Raw genomic sequence first — 23,777 nt, 5'->3', positions numbered from 1 at the left:
AAACAGTACTAAATATCCAAAAATTATGTAATACTTAGCCAGACAATGGAATACTATGCAGAGATTAGAAAGTAACTGGTAGTAAAGGGGTCTCCCCTGTAATACTGTATGGACAGTCTTAAACACCTTACATTTTGGGAGAAAAAAAAAACAACTAAAATACCACTTATTATGTGAAAACTTCAGAATCAAACACTAAAAATACCAGTGACTATATAAAAAACAGAGTTTGCAGACCACTCTAAACCTATGCAACTTTGGGAACTCAACACTATAAACGAAAACAAATAATAACTAGAACCTACAAAGATAGGCAATAACTGACCAAGCAGTCATGACTGAAGAATTCCTCAGTAGCTATTAAAAATGTAAAACAAAAAACAATTAAGTAGGAATGTTGGCTGGCTTATGGATGCTGAGACAGTGAAGGTGAGCACCAGGATTTAAGAGCCTTCAATGCCAGAACTATAAACTTTGAGGAAGATATCCTTAAAGATACAGATGGTTACTTTTTAAAAAAAAAAAAGTATTAAGATACAAAACTCCAAGCTGCTTCCCTTTTCTTGCTGAAATCATAATCCTACTATCTTTATTACAGCTCTTCTTACCTAGAAAATAAACGAACACACTTTCTCATTGTCCTGACATCATTCTCTCTACTAATTACCTATAAGCTAACTAGTGTTATAAAACCCATTTGTAACAGATGCAACTATACTATGTATCCATGTTGAAATCTCACCTTAAATATAAAGAAAAGGTGCAATGTGATACAATTATGTAAATGTCTAAATCACACAAAATACTATTTGTTTATGCACAGGCAAATAGGTGTAAAACTATGGACTAAAGGATACATACAGCTTAAAAACACAGGTGGTCCTGCAAAGGAAGAGAAATGAGAAGGAGATGATGAGAACTCAACTTCATCTGTAACGTTCTCTTTATTACAAAGTAACACCGAAGCAAGATGGCAAAATGATAATATTCTGTACATTAAGTTCATAGATCCTTGTGTTCAATATCCTTTGTAAAATACTTTTAAAACTGGAAGACAAACACATTGCAAAGGGACAATGAAATGGGCATAAGTTTGTCACAAAACAAACATACGGTGTCTAAAGTTTTTCATAATAAGCCACAAAGACAATTTGGCATTTCTGTTCATCTTCCAGCCCAATTTGACTACCATGGTTCTTCAGTATAGCTATCTGAAATAGTAATAGGGACATGAGTTTTTTACAAGAAGCCTAGTTCCACCATCCACACTCCATACTCACAGATTTACAAAATAACATGCACCTTTGGGTGTGTGTGTGTTTTTGAGACGGAGTCTTGTTCTGCAACCCAGGCTGGAGTGCAGTGGTGCGATCTCGGCTCACTGCAACCTCCGCCTCCCACGTTCAAGCGATTCTCCTGCCTCAGTCTCCCAGATGGCTGGGACCTGGGAGTCACCACTCCCATGCCACCACTCCTGGCTAATTTTCTGTATTTTTAGTAGAGACGAGGTTTCACTGAGTTAGCCAGGATGAACATGCACCTTAATGTCCCAATAGGAAGTTTATTTTCAATGGACAGTGAATTTTAAATTACAGCTTTCCCCTGAATTTTAACATAAACATCTGAAAAACTACCTTATTAATTTGTGTATTATCCATTGTTGTTGATCACCTATGAGTAATTTTTTTTTTTTAATAAAAGTTTTGCTTCGGAATAAAAAGATTTACAGAAGAGTTACAAAGGTAGTAGAAAGTTCCCACAGTCTTAATTCAGTTTTACCTAATGTTAACAGCACGTATAACCACATTCCACTTCAAAATTGAGAAATTAACACTGGTACATTATTATTAAACTACTGACTGTATGTGGATTTAATCAATTTTTCCACTAATGTCCTTTTTCTGTTTCAGAATCCGATCCAGGAAACCACAATGTATTTGGTCATTATGTCTCCTTTGCCTCTTCTGGTCAATGTCAGTTTCTCAGGCTTTCCTTGTTTTTCATGACCTTGACATTTTTGAAGAGTACTGGTCAGGTATTTTGTAGAATGTCTCTCAATTTAGTTTGTCTGAGGTTTTCCCCAACCAGGCTCATGGACTTGGGGGAAGAATATCACAGAGGTGAAGGGAATACATGCTATCAATATAACCTATCACTGGTGACATTAACCTGGATCACTTGGTAAAGGCAGTACTTGCAAAGTTTCTCCATTATAAAGCTACTAAGCTACTATTTTTCCCTATCCATCTATTCCTTTTATTTTATATATTTATTTATTTATTTTATTTTATTTTTTTGGAGACACAGTCTCACTCTGTCACCTGGCTGGAGTGCAGGGGCACTATCTCAGCTCATTGCAACCTCCACCTCCCCGGTTCAAGCAATTCTCCTGCCTCAGCCTCCTGAGTAGCTAGGACTACAGGTGCGTGCCACGATGCCCAGCTAATTTTTGTATTTTTAGTAGAGACAGGGTTTCACCATGCTGGCCAGGGTGGTCTCGATCTCTTGACCTCGTAATCCGCCCACCTCAGCCTCCCAAACTGCTGGGATTACAGGCATGAGCCACCACGCCTGGCTCTATCTATTCTTTAGTCTATTCCACACCCGAGGAAAGCTTTTGGAAGGGAGACAGGGGGTGTGCGGAAAAGGAAATAAGTATTTAGAATTATCACTTGGAATTTTTGTTTCGATTTATCCTTTCTCCCCTGTTTATTCAACCATTTATTTATATCAGTATGGACTGATGTATACTTATGCTCTATTTTACATAATAATCAAACACTACATTATTGTGCTGCTCAAACTGTTCCAGCTCTAGATATTGGGAGCTCCTTCAGGTTGGGTTCTAAGTTGCTTTGACATAGGCCCACCTTCTGTTTTTTTAACCACTTAATTTTCTGCCACCACAACATGCTCCAGGCTTATCTTGTATCTTCATTACCCCAAACACTAGAATCAGTCATTTCTCCAAGGAGTCCTTCCTTTTATCAGAGAGTAGTATTTGGAAATCAAGATCTGGGCACTGGATGTACTCACGGCTACTGAGGTACTGCTTCTAGGCCCTCTGAGCAATATGAGCTGAGGAATACAAATATTTGTGTGTGCACGCTAACCCACATATATAAACACACACACATATATACACAAAACTATTCCTGTATCTACCTGCACATGTTTTAACTAAACATAAATTCATACTGCTGTCTCTGACTATAATCTAGTAACCTGTGGTTAATTTTTAATCCCAGATTAAACTTTTCTCTATTACCTACCATACTCATAAACTATATACTCTGCTAGCAGGCATTTCATTAAATTTAACTTCTAGTATTAGTTATACTGAAACAGGAAAGAAAAATGTATTTCAAAATGGAGTCCCATGATAAATCATTCCTAATAGTAGAAATATACATTAGCACACACTCAAGACAGCTATATAAATACTTTGTATTTAACTTTCAACTTATTTTTGAAATCAGTGTTCCATAACTGCAACAAATTTTCTCTAAAAAGCCACTTTTCTTTCAAAAAATATATATATATATTAGAGCCCATCTTACTGTAGTCCGTCAAAATACCACTTTAAAGTGGAGAAAACAGGGAAATTATGTGATTTGTCTAATACCATACTGCCAGCAAAGGGCAAAGCTGGAACTTGACTGCATTTAAATCCAGTTATTCTGACTTCAGTTTCCATGGTATCTGCATGACGATCTATTATAGATCAAAAAAAGAAGTAAATTCATAAAAAAAAAAAAAAAACAAAGTGACCTTGCTCCAAATATTCAATTCCCTACTATAGCTGCTCTCAGTTGTTTCAAGAGATAAAATATAGTTAAAGCGCAGTTACTTCACCTCTGAAAACAGTTACAGGCATACCTCGTTTTACTCCACTTAGCTTTACTGCACATCACAGATAACTGAATTTTTTTAAACAAATTGAAGGTCTGTGCAACGCTGTGTCAAGCAAGCCCATCAATGCCATTTTTCCAACAGCATGTGCTCCTTTTGTGTCTCTGTATTACCTTTTCGTCATTCTTGCAATATTTCAAACTTCTTCATTGTGTCTGTTATGATAATCTGTGATTAGTGATCTTTAGTGTTACCATTTTAATTGTCTTGAGGTACCTCAAACTGTGTCCTTATAAGACAGTAAATTTAATAAATACTGTGTGTCTTCTAACTGTTCCACCAACTGGTCATTTCCTACCCTTTCCCGCTCCTCAGGGCTCCCTATTCTCTGAGACACAATAATACTGAAATCAGACTAAGGAATAACCCTACAACAACCTCTAGTATTCAAGTGAAAGGAAGAATCACACATCTCTGAGTTAAATCAAAAGCTAGAAATGACTAAGTTTAGTGAGGAAGTAATGTTGAAAGCTGAGATAGGCTAAAAGCTAGGCTCCTGCAACTAACAGCCAAGTTGCAAATACAAAGACAAAGTTCTTGAAGGAAATTAAAAGTGCTACTCCAGTGAACACATGAATGATAAGAAAGTAAAAGTCTTATTGTTGATATGAAGGAAGTTTGAGGCCAGGCTCACACCTGTAATCCCAGCACTCTGGGAGGCCGAGGCAAGAGGATCACCTGAGGTCAGGAGTTCAAGACCAGCCTGGCCAACACGGTGAAACCCCATCTCTAGTACGAATACAGAAATTAGCTGGGCATGGTGGCAGGCGCCTGTAATCCCAGCTACTCAGGAGACTGGGCAGGAGAATCACTTGAACCTGGGAGGCAGAGGCTGCAGTGAGCCAAGATCGCGTCATTGCACTCCACCCTCGGCAACAGAGCGAGACTCTGTCTCAAAAAAAAAAAAAAAAAAGTTTGAGTCATCAGATCGAAGATCAAACCAGCCACAACTTTTCCTTAAGCTAAAGCCTAATCTAGAGCAAGCCCCTAATTCTCTTCAACTCACCGAATACAGAGAGGTCAGGAAGTTGCAGAAGAAAAGTTTGAAGCTAACAGAGGATGGTTCATGAGGTTCAAGGAAAGAAGTCATTTCTATAACATAAAAGTGCAAGATGAAGCACCTAGTGCTGACAGAGAAGCTGCAGCAAGTTAACCAGAAGATCTAGCTAAGATCACTGATGAAGGTGGCTATGCTAAATGGATTTTCAATGGAGATGAAAACTTCCATTGGAAAAAGGTGCCACCTAGGACTTTCGTAAGTAGAAAGAAGTCAAAGCCTAGCTTCAAAGCTTCAAAGGACAGGCTCACTCTCTTGCTAGGGGCTAATGCAGCTGGTACGTCAAGTGGAAGTCATTGCTTATTCACCATTCTGAGAATCCAAGGGTCCTTAAGAATTGCGCTACATCGGCTGGGCGCCGTGGCTCATGTCTGTAATCCCAGCATTTTGGGAGGCCGAGGCAGGCGGATCACGACGTCAGGAGATCAAGACCATCCTATTTAACATGGTGAAACTCTGTCTCTACTAAAAATACAAAAAATTAGCCGGGCGTGGTGGCAGGCGCCTGTAGTCCCAGCTACTCGGGAGGCTGAGGCAGGAGAATAGCGTGAACCCGGGAGGCAGAACTTGCAGTGAGCCGAGATCGCGCCACTGCACTCTAGCCTGGGCGACAGAGCAAGACTCCATCTCAAAAAAAAAAAAAAAAAGGATTATGCTACATCTATTCTGCCTATGCTCTATAAATGGAAAACCAAAGCCTAGATGACAGCACATCTATTTACAGCATGGTTTATTGAGTACTATAAGCCCACTGTTGAGACCTACTGCAGAAAGATTCTTTTCAAAATACTAATGCATATTGATGATGCATCTGATCAACCAAGAGTTCTGTTGGAAGGTACAAGAAGATGAATGTTGTTTTCATGTCTGCTAACATAATATCCATTTTGCAGCCCATTGATCAAAGAGTATTTCAACTTTCAAGTATTCTTATTTAAGAAATACATTTCGGCCAGGCGCGGTGGCTCACACCTGTAATCCCCACACTTTGGGAGGCCAAGGCAGGCAGATCACAAGGTCACGAGTTTGAGACCAGTCTGGCCAACATAGTGAAAGCCCGTCTCTACTAAAAATACAATTAGCTGGGCGTGGTGGTGGGAGCCTGTAATCCCAGCTACTGGGGAGGCGAGGAGAATCGCTTGAACCTGAAAGGCGGAGGTTGCAGTGAGCCAAGATCACCCCACTAAACTCCAGCCCACATTTTGTAAGGCTATTGCTGCCATAGATAGTGATTTTTCTGCTCAATCTGGACAAAGTAAATTGAAAACCTTCTGGAAAGGTTTCTAGAGTCACCATTCTAGATGCCATTAACATTTGTGATTCATGAGAGGAAGTAAAAATATCAACATTAATGGGAGTTTGGAAGAAACAGATCACAACCCTAAAGGATGACTTTGAAGGCTTCAAGACTAAGTGGGGGAAGTAACTGTATATGTGGTGAAAATAGAGAACTAGAATTAGAAGTGAAGCATAAGATGTGACTGAATTACTGCAACCTTGCGATAAAATTTGAACAGATGAGGAGTTGCTTCCTATGGACGAGCAAAGAAAGTGGCTTCTTGAGCTGGAATCTACTCCTGGTGAAGACACTGTGAATACTGTTGAAATGACAATGAAGGATTCAAAATATTACATAAACTTAGTTGACAAAGCAGAAGGAGGGTTTGAAAGGACTACAATTTTGAAAGATCTACTGTGAGTAAAATGCTATCAAACAGTGTCACATGCTACAGGGAAATCTTTCACTAAATGAGCAAACTGATGCAGCAAACTTCATTGTTGTCTCATCTTAAGAAACTGCCACAGCCACCTCAGCCTTCAGCAACCACTAAGTCAACGGCCATCAACATCAAGGCAAGATCCTACACCAGCAAAAAGATGGTGACTCACTGAAGGCTCAGATGATCGTTAGCAATCTTTAGCAATATTTTAAAATTAATGTATCCACATTGCTTTTTTTTATATAATACGATTGAACTCTTAATACAGTATAATGTAAACATAACTTTTACATCACTGGGAAATCAAAACATTCATGTGACTCACTTTACTGAGATATCTGCTGTATTGTGACATTTGGTCTATTGCGGTGGTCTGGAACTGAACCTGCAGTATCTCCAAGGCACCCCTGTAGCAGAATAAAATACAGTTGGCCCTCCACATCCGCAGGCTCCACAACTGTGGACTCACCAATTGTGACACTGCATAACAACTATTTACATAACATTTACACTGTATTAGGTATTATATGCACCCAATACAGGTGCACCCAGATTCATAAAGCAAGTCCTTAGAGACTTACAAAGAGACTTAGACTCCCATACAATAATAATGGGAGACTTTAATACCCCACTGTCAACATTAGACAGATCAATGAGACAGAAAGAAAGTTAACAAGGATATCCAGGAATTCAACTCAACTCTGCATCAAGCAGACCTAATAGACATAGACATCTACAGAACTCTCCACCCCAAATCAACAGAACATACATTCTCCTCAGCACCACATCGTACTTATTCCAAAATTGACCACATAGTTGGAAGTAAAGCACTCCTCAGCAAATGTACAAGAACAGAAATTATAACAAACTGTCTCTCAGACCACAGTGCAATCAAACTAGAACTCAGGACTAAGAAACTCAATCAAAACCGCTCAACTACATGGAAACTGAACAACCTGCTCCTGAATGACTACTGGGTACATAACGAAATGAAGGCAGAAATAAAGATGTTCTTTGAAACCAATGAGAACAAAGATACAACATACCAGAATCTCTGGGACACATTTAAAGCAGTGTGTAGTGGGAAATTTATAGCACTAAACGCCCACAAGAGAAAGCAGGAAAGATCTAAAATTGACACCCTAACATCACAATTAAAAGAACTAGAGGAGCAAGAGCAAACACATTCAAAGGCTAGTAGAAGGCAAGAAATAACTAAGATCAGAGCAGAACTGAAGGAGATAGAGACACAAAAAACCCTCCAAAAAAATCAATGAATCCAGGAGCTGGTTTTTTGAAAAGATCAACAAAATTGATAGACCGCTAGCAAGACTAATAAAGAAGAAAAGAGAGAAGAATCAAATAGACGCAATAAAAAATGATAAAGGGGATATCACCACCGACCCCACAGAAATACAAACTACCATCAGAGAATACTATAAACACCTCTACGCAAATAAACTAGAAAACCTAGAAGAAATGGATAATTTTCTGGACACTTACACTCTCCCAAGACTAAACCAGGAAGAAGTTGAATCCCTGAATAGACCAATAGCAGGCTCTGAAATTGAGGCAACAGTTAATAGCCTACCAACCAAAAAAGGTCCAAGACCAGACGGATTCACAGCCGAATTCCACCAGAGGTACAAGGAGGAATTGGTACCATTCCTTCTGAAACTATTCCAGAATTCTTCAGAATTCTTCAGAATTCCTTCTGAAACTATTCCAGAAGAGGGAATTCTCCCTAACTCATTTTATGAGGCCAACATCACCCTGATACCAAAGCCTGACAGAGATACAACAAAAAAAGAGAATTTTAGACCAATATCCCTGATGAACATCGATGCGAAAATCCTCAATAAAATACTGGCAAACCGAATCCAGCAGCACATCAAAAAGCTTATCCACCATGATCAAGTGGGCTTCATCCCTGGGATGCAAGGCTGGTTCAACATATGCAAATCAATAAACATAATCCAGCATATAAACAGAATCAAAAACAAAAACCACATAATTATCTCAATAGATGCAGAAAAGGCCTTTGACAAAATTCAACAGCCCTTCATGCTAAAAACGCTCAATAAATTCGGTATTGATGGAACCTATCTCAAAATAATAAGAACTATTTATGACAAACCCACAGCCAATATCATACTGAATGGGCAAAAACTGGAAGCATTCCCTTTGAAAACTGGCACAAGACAGGGATGCCCTCTCTCACCACTCCTATTCAACACAGTGTTGGAAGCTCTGGCTAGGGCAATCAGGCAAGACAAAGAAATAAACGGTATTCAGTTAGGAAAAGAAGTCGTCAAATTGTCCCTGTTTGCAGATGACATGATTGTATATTTAGAAAACCCCATTGTCTCAGCCCAAAATCTCCTTAAGCTGATAAGCAATTTCAGCAAAGTCTCAGGATACAAAATCAATGTGCAAAAATCACAAGCATTCTTATACACCAGTAACAGACAAACAGAGAGCCAAATCATGAATGAACTCCCATTCACAATAGCTTCCAAGAGAATAAAATACCTAGGAATCCAACTTACAAGGGATGTAAAGGACCTCTTCAAGGAGAACTACAAACCACTGCTCAGTGAAATAAAAGAGGACACAAACAAATGGAAGAACACACCATGCTCATGGATAGGAAGAATCATACTGTGAAAATCGCCATACTGCCCAAGGTAGTTTATAGGTTCAACGCCATCCCCATTAAGCTACCAATGACTTTCTTCACAGAATTGGAAAAAACTGCTTTAAAGTTCATATGGAACCAAAAAAGACCCCACATTGCCAAGACAATCCTAAGCTAAAAGAACAAAGCTGGAGGCATCACGCTACCTGACTTCAAACTATACTACAAGGCTACAGTAACCAAAACAGCATGGTACTGGTACCAAAACAGAGATATAGACCAATGGAACAGAACAGAGCCCTCAGAAATAATACCACACATCTTCAGCCATCTGATCTTTGACAAACCTGACAAAAACAAGAAATGGGGAAAGGATTCCCTATTTAATAAATGGTGCTGGGAAAATTGGCTAGCCATAAGTAGAAAGCTGAAACTGGATCCTTTCCTTACTCCTTATACGAAAATTAATTCAAGACAGATTAGAGACTTAAATGTTAGACCTAAAACCATAAAAACCCTAGAAGAAAACCTAGGTAATACCATTCAGGACATAGGCATGGGCAAGGACTTCATGTCTAAAACACCAAAAGCAACAGCAACAAAAGCCCAAATTGACAAATGGGATCTAATTAAACTAAAGAGCTTCTGCACAGCAAAAGAAACTACCATCAGAGTGAACAGGCAACCTACACAATGGGAGAAAATTTTTGCAATCTACTCATCTGACAAAGGGCTAATATCCAGAACCTATAAAGAACTCAATCAAATTTACAAGAAAAAAAAAAACCCATCAAAAAGTGGGCAAAGGATATGAACAGACATTTCTCAAAAGAAGATATTCATACAGCCAACAGACACATGAAAAAATGCTCATCATCACTGGCCATTAGAGAAATGCCAATCAAAACCACACCATCTCACACCAGTTAGAATGGCAATCATTAAAAAAATCAGGGAACAACAGGTGCTGGAGAGGATGTGGAGAAATAGGAACACTTTTACACTGTTGGTGGGACTGTAAACTAGTTCAACCATTGTGGAAAACAGTGTGGCGATTCCTCAAGGATCTAGAACTAGAAATACCATTTCACCCAGCCATCCCATTACTGGGGATATACCCAAAGGATTATAAGTCATGCTGCTATAAAGACACATGCACACGTATGTTTATTGCGGCACTATTCACAATAGCAAAGACTTGGAATCAACCCAAATGTCCATCAGTGGCAGACTGGATTAAGAAAATGTGGCACATATACACCATGGAATACTATGCAGCCATAAAAAAGGATGAGTTCGTGTCCTTTGTAGGGACATGGATGCAGCTGGAAACCATCATTCTCAGCAAACTATCGCAAGAACAGAAAACCAAATACCGCATGTTCTCACTCATAGGTGGGAACTGAACAATGAGATCATTTGGACACAGGAAAGGGAGCATCACACACTGGGTCCTATTGTGGGGAGGGGGTAGAGGGGAGGGATAGCATTAGGAGATATGCCTAATGTAAATGATGAGTTAATGGGTGTAGCACACCTACATGGCACATGTATACATATGTAACAAACCTGCATGTTGTACACATGTACCCTAGAACTTAAATTTAAAAAAAAAAAAAATTTGAATTGAATCATCAAAATCATGCTATGACTACAATTTTAAGAAATCTTTGTGAGACCATCTGATATAGTTTGGCTATTTCCCCACCAAATCTCATCTTGAATTTCCACATGTTGTGTGAGGGACCCAGTGGGAGGTAACTGAATCACAGAGGCAGGTCTTTCCTATGCTGTTCTCATGGTAATGAATAAGTCTCACAAGATCGGATAGTTCCGTAAGGAGGAGTTTCCCTGCACAAAATAGCTCTCTCATTGCCTGCAACCATCCACGTACGATGTGACTGGTTCCTCCATGCCTTCCACCATGATTGTGAGGCCTTCCTAGCTATGTGGAACTGTAAGTCCAATAAATCTTTCTTTTGTAAAAAAAAAAAAAAAGGAAGAAAGAAAGAAAACTAATACATAGAAAACAAGACAATTATAACTGATACGTAAATATACAGATACTCTTTACTCTTTTTTTTCTTTCTAAACTACTGAGAATTTTATAAGTTTGTAATTGATAAGAGTCCTAAAGATTGTTTTCTGGCAGAAGTGACTAGAATATTTACTAAAAAATGAATGTTTGGTAGTAGTTGAAGAAGACAGTTTGGCTGATAACTGCTACAATGCTGAAATACAAAAAGTATAACCAAATGCATTTTGTTGTCAGAAAAGCAACAAAAAACAATGAGAAGACCAGTGAGGTAACTGTCCCAGACTTCAGTTCAAAGTCTGCTGTCTTAGCTAACCAACAGTAGACAAAATCACTTAACCTCTCAATCTAAAAACCCAGATATTTAAAATGGGGCTACTATCTGTCATAACTATTTCGTAAGAATACTACAGGCTGAAATGAGAATATACAGCAAGCCTGCTTTATAAATTACTAAGTGCCACCCAAATGAAAGCTATTATTTATTTTAAAACAATCAGTAACCAGGTAGATACACACAACCATATACAAGCATATATACACAAACATATACATAGAGGATTACTATCCACTAGGACACAGAGCAACAATGATATCCATTATAAAGGTACTTGGACTGTATTTTCTCAAATGTTACAAAGAAAACATTTACCTAAAACATTTTAATTTTAAAAGTATTTCCACTTCTTAACATTTAAAGATTAAATCTTATGAAGCAACAGCTAGAAATTTAACTGAAAATACTTACCTTAACAAAATTATCAGGGAACATTCCTCTTCTCCCATTTAGTTCTCCTTCTAGCCATCCTTCCTCCTGTAGTTTTTTCACATTCCTGATGATTTCTCCAACTCGAATAGTTAATTCATCGTCATGTACAGCATCATAGTCATACTCCACAATATAGTCAACTAAAAAAGGGGGGAAAAACGAAATGTCTAAAATCTAATTCACAAAATACTATAAACTATATTAATAAACTTATAACTATGGAATCTATTTAGCAACAATATCTAATACCACAAAGACATCAGCAAGGCTTGTTTCAATTACTTTAAATATTTGGCTACATCAGCAAATTTCTTGAATACCTTAGTATAGAGTACAATACAGCTATTAAGTGGGAGCCTCAAGAGAAAAATAATGCATAATTCATGCCATCAGACACTCTTACAATCAATGCATATCCTTTGTAGCAGACACAGTCTGAGGTGGTCTCCATGATCCCCATTCCTCGTATTCATGTCCTGATGTAATTCTCTCTCTTTGACTGCCAATGTGACCTGTGATTGACCTCTAACCAACAGAATATGACAGCAGGCACCTGTAATCCCAGCACTTTGGGAGGTCGAGGCAGACAGATCACTTAAACTCAGGAGTTCGGGCCGGGTGCAGTGGGTCACACCTGTAATCCCAGAACTTTGGGAGGTTGAGGCGGGTGGATCACAGGGTCAAGAGATGGAGACCATCCTGGCCAACCTGGTGAAATCCCGTCTCTACTAAAAATACAAAAATTAGCCAGGTGTGGTGGTGGGCACCTGTTATCCGAGCTACTCAGGAGGCTGAAGTAGAAGAATCGCTTGAACCTGGGAGGCAGAAGTTGCAGTGAGCCGAGAACGCGCCACTGCGCTCCAGGCTGGCGACAAGAGCGAGACTCAGTCTCAAGAAAAAAACAAAAAAAAACTCAGTAGTTCGAGACCAGCCTGGGCAACACAACAAAACCCCGTCTCTACAAAAATGCAAAAACTAGCCAGACATGGTAGTGTGCGCCTGTAGTCCCAGCTACTTGGGAGCACTGCTTGACCCCAGGAGGTTGAGGCATCAGTGAGCCTAGCCTGGGCAACAGACTCAAAAAAAAAGATGATGACAAAGACAATGATTTGTATGTAATTACCTAAGGCTGTAACGCATATCTTAATAGGAGACTTTTTCCCTTGCTGGCTTTCAAGACACAAGCTGCTATGCTGTAAGCTAATCTACAGAGAGGGCCACAAGCAAGCAACTTAAGGAGGTCTCTGACTGACATCAGGAAACTGAGGCCCTTACTCCCACAACCCAAAAGTAAATGAATGATACGAACGAACACATGAGCTTGGAAGCAGACCCTTCCCCAGTAGAGCCCCAAATGTGAACCCAACCCTGGCCAACATCTTCAGTGCAACCTAGAAGAGGACCCAGCTGGCCATGCCCAGACTCTTAAACCACAGAAACTATTAGCTAATAAATACATATAGTTGTAAACTACTAAGTTTGTGTTACTACTGTATGTAAAAACAGAAAACAAACTCTAAAGTGAAGATTAATATATATTTAATTTACCTCTTTTAATAGCAGGATTTTAGATTACAGGATCACGTAAGCGTATTTTTAGTATTTTAAAAGGTTCAATTTTTAAAAAGCATTAACAGCTTTCCTGCTCAAGATGGCAGACTAGCCATATCCCCATTCATCTTTTCTTCCTCTACAAGACTGATTAAAAAGAAAATACACACACACACACCAACCACCACAACAATCACAACCACAAACACCAAAAAAAAAAAAGGAAAGTGAGTATGGTCAGACACTGTCGTTTGTTAAACCAAGAGCCATTCCCACACATTGCCCATTCCCCTCCTTCCTTTTTCATAGAACCTTAATTTTGTTCAGTATTTTGAGACCCTGTATTTTACAGGCGAAGATTCTCTCAGCCCCAGCGGGTTACATATTCACTAGTCTAGGTATGTACTGCTCAGACACTAAGTACAATCAGGTCAGCTGAAAAATCTTGTGTTTAAATGCCAACTACAGTTGAGTAAGTGCCAGCATATCTAATTTCCAAAGAGGCAAAGGTCTAGAGATAGTCTACGTATAGCAACCTTAATCACATACAATTAAATATACATAGTGAATGGTTTTCAAATAAGCAAGGGATGAATGAATTCTTTTCATTTTTATTTTTTTAATAGAGATGGGTGTCTGGCTATATTTATATTGCTCAGCCTGGTCTCAAAATCCTGGGCTCAAGCGATCCTCCCACCTCACCCTCCCGAAGTGCTAGGATTACGGGCGTGAGCAACCATGCCCAGCCAAGATGAATGAATTCTAACTTTCTTCTGGGAAGGTTTTACTTGACTTTAAAAACAAAATACAGGCTGGACTCGGTGGCTCATGCCTGTAATCCCAGCACTTTAGGAGGCCGAGGCAGGCGGATCACAAGGTCAAGAGATCAAGACCAACCTGGCTAACACAGTGAAATCCCATCTCTACTAAAAACATAAAAAATTAGCTGGGTGTGGTGGCGGGTGCCTGTAGTCTCAGCTATCAGGAGGCTGAGGCAGGAGAATGGCGTGAACCCGGAAGGCGGAGGTTGTGAGCCGAGATCGCGCCACTGCACAGCAGCTTGGGCGACAGAGCGAGACTCCATCTCAAAAAAAACAAGGAAGGAATGGCCTCCTGTAGACTTTGGATGTTCTTTAATGACAATTTGATACCCACAATTGCTATAACCACTTGAGAAGAATAGCAGATACCTGATTAACATAGAAGAGAAAAAAGATGAAAATGACCTGCATCTTTGCTGGATTCATCAAACTGCTAGATTAACCACCTTTAACTATAATACCTTCAGATTCGTTACATGAAGTAGTTTCTTAACTTTTTAGACAGGATTTCTATTTGCAGCTGAAAACATCCCAACATGATTTAAGGGACCCGGCAAGAAATGTTAACAAATGTCTGAAAGTGGACGCACAGCTGATAAAGCCAAGAAGAGGAAGCCTAGAGAACTTAAGAGAGCTATAAATGAAATACCAAACTGCTCTGTAGACCTCAAAAACACCAGAAATTCAGAAAACATAGGCTCACATGAAATGCATGCAGGGCTAAAATAAGGGAAATTACTCAATCTCTATATCAACCACAATAATTCAATGAGATAAAATGCTAAATAGTATGGCATTTTCCTTCCAAAGCAAAAAACTGAAGGGTTAATCTACAAAATAAAAATAAAAAATAGTTTAGGGAAACTAGTACAGCTATTATGGATGAATGCTGGTTTCTCAGAGCAATGAATACTGAGAAATTCAGAGGCCCCCAAAGCAATGGGCAGTTCCTGACTTGCTAATTCCAATTCTTAACATCTGCAGGGGCAGTGGCTCAGGCCTGCAATCCCAGCACTTTGGGAGGCTGAGGTGGGCAGATCACCCGAGGTCAGGAGTTCGAGACCAGCCTGGCCAATATGGTGAAACTCAGTCTCTACTAAAAACACAAAAATTAGCCAGGTATAGTGGCAGGAGCCTGTAATCCCAGCAACTCAGGAGGCTGAGGCAGAAGAATGGCTTGAACCCGGGAGGCAGAGGCTGCAGTGAGCCGAGGTAACGCCATTGAGACAGAGCAAGACTCTGTCTCAAAAACAACAACAACAAAACTCTTAACTCCTACCCACATAAACAGAGTTCTCAATTAGCTTTTTATCCATTTATTATTTACTCTTACGAGCAGACAATAGTTGATCATGAAAGACCCATCATAAACTGAAAAACTACTTGGAGAAAGGGTAAGCAAGGGTGGGGAGTAACAACAGAGATGGGAGAATGGTTACATGCAGGGAGACTAATCAAATTTTAAATATTTCAAGGATAATGGAAGCTAAGTTTCTCTATGTCAGGGAAAGGAGTTACAAACATATATGGAAAAAGCTACTTTCAATCCTGTGATATTGAATTGTAATGAGCAGTATCAGCATGAACTTAACAGTTTTGAATACATAACATGGATAAATAAACAGATACAAATATATGTATACATGTACATATATACAGATACACATATAATCAACACACACACATATACACATACACCCTAGCTCTGTCCAATGAATGGATCTGAAACCAGCAACATTCCAATGGTGATGAGCAAACCAAATGCCAAGACTTCATAAACACCACCTACTACTAAAAGGAATCAGGACTCTTTAGGAAAATGGCCAATTCCAAGGCTAAGCAGGAAAAGTATAAGATTAGCCTGGAACATTTTGTTGTGCCAGAAAGTAAGGAAGTTGTCAAAAAAATGAAATGGTATCAAACTGACCCACAGAAGTGATATCAAAAGGGTTCTTACTGGCCAAATCAGGCCATTTTGAGCATCAAAATAATGAAATTAAAAGAATATACCCCACTGAATAAAATAAGCCATGAGTCCATACAGATTACAAATTAATGTTAATTTCTTAAATGTTATGGTTGTATTGTGATATGGTCCTGGTTTATAAAAAAAATACACTAAAATACTTGTATGAAAGATATCAGTCAGGAAAAAAATTATTTGTGCTATACATCTAACATTTCTACAACTTCGTGATTACTTCAAAATTAAAAAGTTAAAATACACGCACAAATGTATATCCTCAAGAGATGTAAAGTTTCTAAAAGGACAGAATGCTTTAAGAAGTGAGAAAATTTTAAAGTTTTTACAGTTGGCCGGGCGCGGTGGCTGAAACCTGTAATCCCAGCACTTTGGGAGGCCGAGACAGGCGGATCACGAGGTCAGGAGATCGAGACCATCCTGGCTAACATGGTGAAACCCCGTCTCTATTAAGAAATACAAAAAACTAGCCGGGCGAGGTGGCGGGCGTCTGTAGTCCCAGCTACTCGGGAGGCTGAGGACGGAGAATGGCGTGAACCCGGGAGGCGGAGCTTGCAGTGAGCTGAGATCCGGCCACTGCACTCCAGCCTGGGCGACAGAGTGAGACTCCGTCTCAAAAAAAAAAAAAAAAAAAAAAAAGTTTTTACAGTTTATGTCTTACAAAATATCTTACTGTTTTTTGAAGAGGTGGAGACAAATCCAAGAAAATGTTCCAAAACAGGTAAAACAAAGGCACAAAGAAAAAGATGAAAACAAGGAAAAGGCACAATCAATCTAACATCCAATTAACAGAAATTCAAGAAAGAGAAAAAAATGGGGAATTAACCATGAAATAACACAAGAAAATAATCCTAAAACAATCTTCAAACAGAAACAGGTCTGAGGGAATCCAATGAAATGAACAAATTTTAAAACATATTCATATTCAGTGAAATTTCATAATAACAATAAACAGATCCTAGAAAGCTCTCTGACAAGAAATAAAAATTTCATCTACAAAAGATTAAGAATCATTTTGGAATACTTCTCATTGGCAATACTGGATTCTAGAAAAAGAAAAATTAAAAGTCACTGAAGTATTGAAGTATTGTATACTCTGCCAAATCAGCAGGCAAGCATAGGATATAACATTTTCACACATTCAACAATAAAGAAAATTAACTCCCACATATGAAATTACATAATGTTATCCAGCAAACTTAAAATATGAACCAAAACAGAGGAAGACATGAAATCCTAGAAATAGTAGCACCAACTTCGGAATAAAATAAGCACTAAACTTGCAGCTGTGCAACAAATCTAAGGAACAAACAGTCTATACTAAACAGGAGACACAAAGTTTTAGGAAGTATCTGACAGAAAAGCAGCATGGGGTACAAACTTTGAAATTGTATGCTATCCTTATAAATCTGGAACTCAGAGAGACAGGAAAGTCAGTTAAGGACAAAAAAACTAAAGATGATTAGAAACTTTTGGAAAGGCAAAGAACTGTACAATGCTGAAAATGCAATTGGCCGGGTGCAGTTGCAGCTCACACCTGTAATCCCAATACTTTGGGAGGTTGAGGTGGGTGGATCCCTTGAGCCCAGGAGTTCAAGACCAGCCTGGGCAACATGGCAACCCCCATCTCTACAAAAAAATACCAAAAAAAATGTAGTCAGGAGTGGTGATAACGTGCCTATAGTCCCAGTTACCGGGGAAGCTGAAGTGAGAGGATGGCTTGAGTGACAGAATGGCTTGAGCCCAGAAGGTGGAGGGTGCAATGAGCAGAGACCACATCACTGCACTCCAGTTTGGGCAACAGAGCAAGACAGGAAGGACAGAAAGGAAAGGAAAAAGGGAAGGCAATGGGGAAGGGAAAGGGAAGGAAAAAAGGAACGAGGAAAGTGAAAGGGAAAAGGGAAAGGGAAAAAAAAGGAAGAAAAGGAAAGGAAGTAAAGCAAAAAAGAAAAGGAAAAGGAAAGAAACAAAAAAGGAGAAAGGAAAAATATAATCATCATATGTACTACTTGGCTTCACAGTAAAAAAAACACTACATGGTCATAATAATGTGAAGCAATTATTTTAACTTTGACAATTATTGTATAGCAAAACAAAAGGACCAAATTATGGCTGTAGAACAAAATATAAATGTTAACAGCCTTGATATTATAAAGGATAATAATTCTGAAAAAGAACTGAAAGAGGGAGGTTGGTAAAGGAAAGAGTAAAGGGATGAATATCATTATCATACAAAGTGCTAAGTCCACAAATACTCTATTAGTTGCTAGAAAAAGAAATAAAAGTATAAACCCTTACTATGTTCGGATAAAGAGAAAACGTGAGATTGTAAATAAGCTAAATATTTTCAAGTTAAAAATAAACCAAAATCAACAACAGAAACTAATTATTTAGAAATACAAAAGCCAAAACATTAAAACAGATAGATTTAGACAGTGTTTTCCCTATGGAGAATGAGAATAGGAGCAGAGAACAATGAGGCAAGGAAACAGTGTTTGTTAAGTCATTTAAAATTTTTGTATTTGTATATCATGTGCAGAATTACTTTGATAAGATTTTTAAGCAGTAAATATTAAAGTGGTTTGTTCAATATTACAGCAAAAATGTTTATAGCACCACATAACTGCATACATGTGTGATAATTAAGAAGTTCATTGAGTCAAAGAAAATCTATTTTACTTCCCTTAGAGAAAATGCCATACGGTAAATAGGGTTAAATCCCCTGTTCTTTTAAACTTATTCACAATTAAGTTTGTAATATTAAACTGCAAAAAGTGAAAGACAAAGAGGAAAGAAAATCTTAAACAAAGGTTATCAGAGAAGCAACATTTAGACTAATGGGTGAAGCCAGAAGGCAGATTAGTATTTTAAATGTGTGGAAAGAAAATACCTACAAATCTTAAACTCTCTATACCCGAGAAAATATCCCTAAAAAAAGAAGGAAAAATAAAGACACTTCGGACAAACCAGAAGTGGGACTTTGCTACACAAAAAGAAAACTCTGAGGGATGTTCTCTGAGAAGAGCAAAGGAAAGAAAAAAGATTCAATATGAAGTATCAGCAATGCAGAAAGGAAAGCAAAAACAAAAGAAACAGTAAGTATACAGGTATACAAACATTGAATGAATAAAAACGGTAACATCATATAGGAAATTAAAAATACAGAAAGATTAAAATAACAAAGTAACAAAGTTGGGAGTTAAAACTGTTCCAAGATCCTTGTATGGTATAACAGAGTAAAGTTATTAACATCAGATTTGTATAAGTTGAGAATGCATGTAGTGATCACTAAAATAACAGAAAAAGCATAAAAATGCCAAAAATCGTGGGGAGAAAGAACAAACAAATTTTTAAAATACTCGACTGGCAGTTTCAGCTCCAACAAGTAAAAGGCTTTAAAGTTAACACTCCCACCCTGACAAGAAAAAGGCTAAACCAACTGAAAAATCAATTAATTTCCTCGGATCCATTAGAAAATTGAGGACACAGAGCAAACTACCACCTAAAGATATGGAGAGGAAGCAGGTAAAGCCAGAGAGTCATGGATGAGCTCTATTTATTGCCTAGAGTAGAAGCTGCTGGAGCCATAAATTAGCAGGAACACCATTAGTCTCTTAGAGCAGTTCTAACAAACCACCACAAAGTGAGTAGCTTGAAAGAAGAGAAATTTATTCTCCTCTTTCGGGAGGCGAGAGGGCAAAATCAAGGTATCAGCAGGGTTAGTTCTTTCTAGAGACTCTGAAGAATCACTCCATGCCTCTATCTGGCTTCTGGTGGCTGCCAGCAATTTTTAGCATTCCTTTGCTTACATAATTCCAACCTCTACCTCCATCTTGACATGACCGTTCCACTGTTATGTCTCCATCTCAAATCTCACCCTCTCCTTACTCTTTTCCAAGGACACTAATCATTCAATTTATTAAGAATTTCTTCATCTCTGAATCCTTAATCACATCTGAAAAGACTATTTCTCTCTCTTTTTTTGATGCAAAGTCTTACTCTGTCACCCAGGCTGGAGTGCAGTAGAGTAATTTCGGTTCACTGTAACCTCCACCTCCCAGGTTCAAGTGATCCTCCCACTTCAATCTCCTAAGTAGCTGGGACTATAGGGATGCACCAACATGCCTGGCTAATTTTTTGAAATTTTTCTGTAGAGACATAGTCTCATTATATTGCCCAGACTTGTCTCAAACTCCTGGGCTCAAGTGATCCTCCCATTTGGCCTCCCAAAGTACTGAGATTACAACAGGCGTGAGCCACCATGCCTAGCCAACTATTTGTACATTTGTAACATTTATACGTATGAAGGGTTAAGACTCAGACATACCTTTTTTCGGGACAAAAATTCAATCCAGTACAAACACTTAAGTGGTAATTTTGATGACTTGCTGGAGGTTGACTGTGGAATAGCATGAAAGTGGGAAACTCCTAAGGGAATGCTGTCCTATAGGGGAGTCCCCACACTTTTGTGGGTTTTATGGTACTGCCAGATTCTAACAGTAAAGAGCCAAGAAAAATCGCCTTATAGTTCTGGCAAGGAGGAAAAAAAAAGTAATCACTGTGAAATACAACCTGAGTATTCTCTGCAACAAAGGCCTACACTCCAGGGGAAAGACTGTCAGGGGCTTCATACCACCTAGGAACGGGAATTTCCCTGATTCTAGTCCGCTCCACAGCTCCAGGACATCGATCTACTAAAAAACAGAAATTTAATAATTAAGATTATAGTATATTTCCCCTCTCCCACATGCTACCACCACATCAATGAGGCTCCAGCATTTACAGCTGAAAGAGCTGCAAGATGCAGATTCTATCTGAGAAAGAGTTCTAAGGGAAACCCAAAGAAAGCAAGGAAGACAGAAACAAAGACACTACAGGAATGTGAACCCTCTGGCACCTACAGCTAGAGCAAACATTAAACACAATCCAACACCTAGGCAGATAAATATAAAGCCTCACACTAACGATTTAACTACCACAGTTCCTATTACCTAATAGGACATATCCAACCTTCAAAAAATTTCAAGTCATGCTAAGAAGGCAAGAAAAAGCAAGTCTAAAGAGACAAAGCAAGCATCTGAACCAGACTCAGATATAACACATTATTTTTTAGTTATCTGGCAGGAAATTTAAAATAACTATGATTAATACGCTAAGGGTGATGATATAAAAAGCAAACAACATGCAAGAAAAAATGGATATGGTAAGCACATAGAATCTCTAGAAAAGAAACAGAAGGAAAAGCTGGAAATCAAAAACAATACAACAAATAATCGATAACACTGACACATTCATCAGTAGACTATATATAGTCAAGGAAAGAATCAGTAAGCTTGAAGAGAGGTCAAAAGAAATTTTCCAAACTGAAATGCAAAGAGAAAAAGAATTATAAAAAAACAAAAAAAGCCGGGCGCGGTGGCTCACACCTGTAATCCCAGCACTTTGGGAGGCCGAGGCGGGCGGATCACAAGGTCAGGAGATCGAGACCATCCTGGCTAACATGGTGAAACCCCGTCTCTACTAAAAATACAAAAAAAATTAGCCGGGCGCGATGGCGGGCGCCTGTAGTCCCAGCTACTCAGGAGGCTGAGGCAGGAGAATGGCGGGATCCCAGGAGGCGGAGCTTGCAGTGAGCGGAGATCGCGCCATTGCACTCCAGCCTGGGGGACAGAGCGAGACTCCGTCTCAAAAAAAAAAAAAAACAAAAAAAACAAAAAAAAAATCCCAGGACAGAATATCCAAGAACTGTGAAAAACTTCAAGAGGTACAAACACACATAATTGGAATTCCAGAAGAAGATGGGAAACAGAGCAGAAGAAATATATGAACTAATAATGGCTGAGAATTTTCCAAAAATAGTAAGGTACACCAAACCACACATCAGGAAAACTAAGAGAACAAAATTAGGATACAAACAAAAAAAATCTACACCTAGATGTATCACATTCAATGGAAGAAAATCAAAGGCAGAGAAAATCTTGAAAGAAGCCATCACAAAATATCACCCTATCTATTGAGGTACAAGGATAAGAATTACAGCAGGCTTCTCATCAGAAAACATGAAGGCAAGAAAGCATGGAATAAAATATTTAAAGCATTGGGAGAAGAGAAAAAAAAAAAAAAAAAAAAAACACCAACCTAGAAATCTGTATCAAGTAAAACTATCCTTTAAAGGGAAAGAGAAATAAAGACTTTTTCAAACAAAAACAAGAATTCACTGCCAGCAGACCTGCCACGGAAGAAATGTTAAAAGAAGTTCTTCAGAGAAAACGAAAATTATACAGGTCAGAAACTCAAATCAATATGAAGAAGGAGCATAGAAGGAATAAATGAAGACAAAACAAAATAATTTTTTTATTCTTAATCGATCTAAAAGATAACTGCTTAAAAGTCGTAATAGTAACAACGTATTGCATGATTTAGCATACGAACAGGTGAAATTAATGAATGTCGTAAGGGACAAGTGGAATAAGGAATACCCTATGGTACCGGCACTACACATGAAGTGTTGCAGTGTTATTTAAAGCTGAATTTAACACTACTTACAAATGTATATTGCAAACTCCAGGGCAAGCACTAAAAATAAAAATTAAGTATAACTGAATGTTAAAAGAGAACCTAAAATGGAATCATATAAAACGCTCAAGCAGAAAAATGGAGAAAAAATAATGCAACCAAAAACTATTATTTGAAAACATCAATAAAATCAATAAATCTCTAGAATGACCAAGAGGAAAAAACAGAAGGCCCAAATTACTAATATCAGGAATAAAAGAGGGAATATCTCTACAGACCTTACATTCATTAGAACAATAGTAACTTGCGGCCAGGACTTCAAGGCCAGCCTGGGTAACATAGCAAGATGCTATCTCTACAAAAAACAAAAATACGTGTGTGGGGCAGCACCTATAGTCCTAGCTACTTGGGAGCCTAACGGGGGAGGATCCCTCGAACCCAGGAATTCGAGGTTGCAGTGAGCTACAATCACACATTTGCACTCCAGCCTGGGCAACAGAGCAAGACCCTGTCTCAAAAAAAAAAAAAAAGATTACAGGTGTGAGCCCCCAAGCCCAGCCTTCCATGTACCAAGAAGGCACCATCTTTGAACTCTCCTCACTAGACACCAAATTTGTCAGTGCCTAGATCCTGGACTTTCCGGCCTGTGAGCAATACATTTCTGTTGTTCATAAATTACGTAGTCTAAGGTATTTTGTCATAACAGCTTGAAGGAATTATGATAGAAATTCGTAACAAAACTGTGTAGAGAGGAGAAATTTCTAAACTTAAAGTAA

At 38.6% G+C, this 23,777-nt stretch overlaps 1 protein-coding gene across 2 annotated transcripts in view; it reads right to left on the bottom strand.

The window, feature by feature from the left end:
* The window catches only part of CD2AP (CD2 associated protein), a 153,003-nt gene that overhangs the window by 114,640 nt on the left and 14,586 nt on the right, over positions 1–23,777 (bottom strand). Inside the window, exons 1-2 of one of the 2 annotated variants that reach the window (XM_021937354.2) lie at positions 12,112–12,272; positions 7,016–7,097 (exon numbers count right to left, since the gene is read on the bottom strand). In XM_021937354.2, coding sequence (XP_021793046.1) covers positions 7,016–7,097; positions 12,112–12,149 — 120 coding nt within the window. In that variant the 5' untranslated portion in view covers positions 12,150–12,272. Of the gene's footprint in view, positions 1–7,015; positions 7,098–12,111; positions 12,273–23,777 lie in introns of those variants that run through there. The other variant, XM_003897700.5, reaches the window with a different exon arrangement.

The sequence above is a fragment of the Papio anubis genome, chromosome 6 (assembly GCF_008728515.1).
Source record: "Papio anubis isolate 15944 chromosome 6, Panubis1.0, whole genome shotgun sequence".
Taxonomy (NCBI): domain Eukaryota; kingdom Metazoa; phylum Chordata; class Mammalia; order Primates; family Cercopithecidae; genus Papio; species Papio anubis.
The sequence above is the reverse complement of the archived record's forward strand: the minus strand, read 5'-3'. Positions and strand labels throughout refer to the sequence as shown.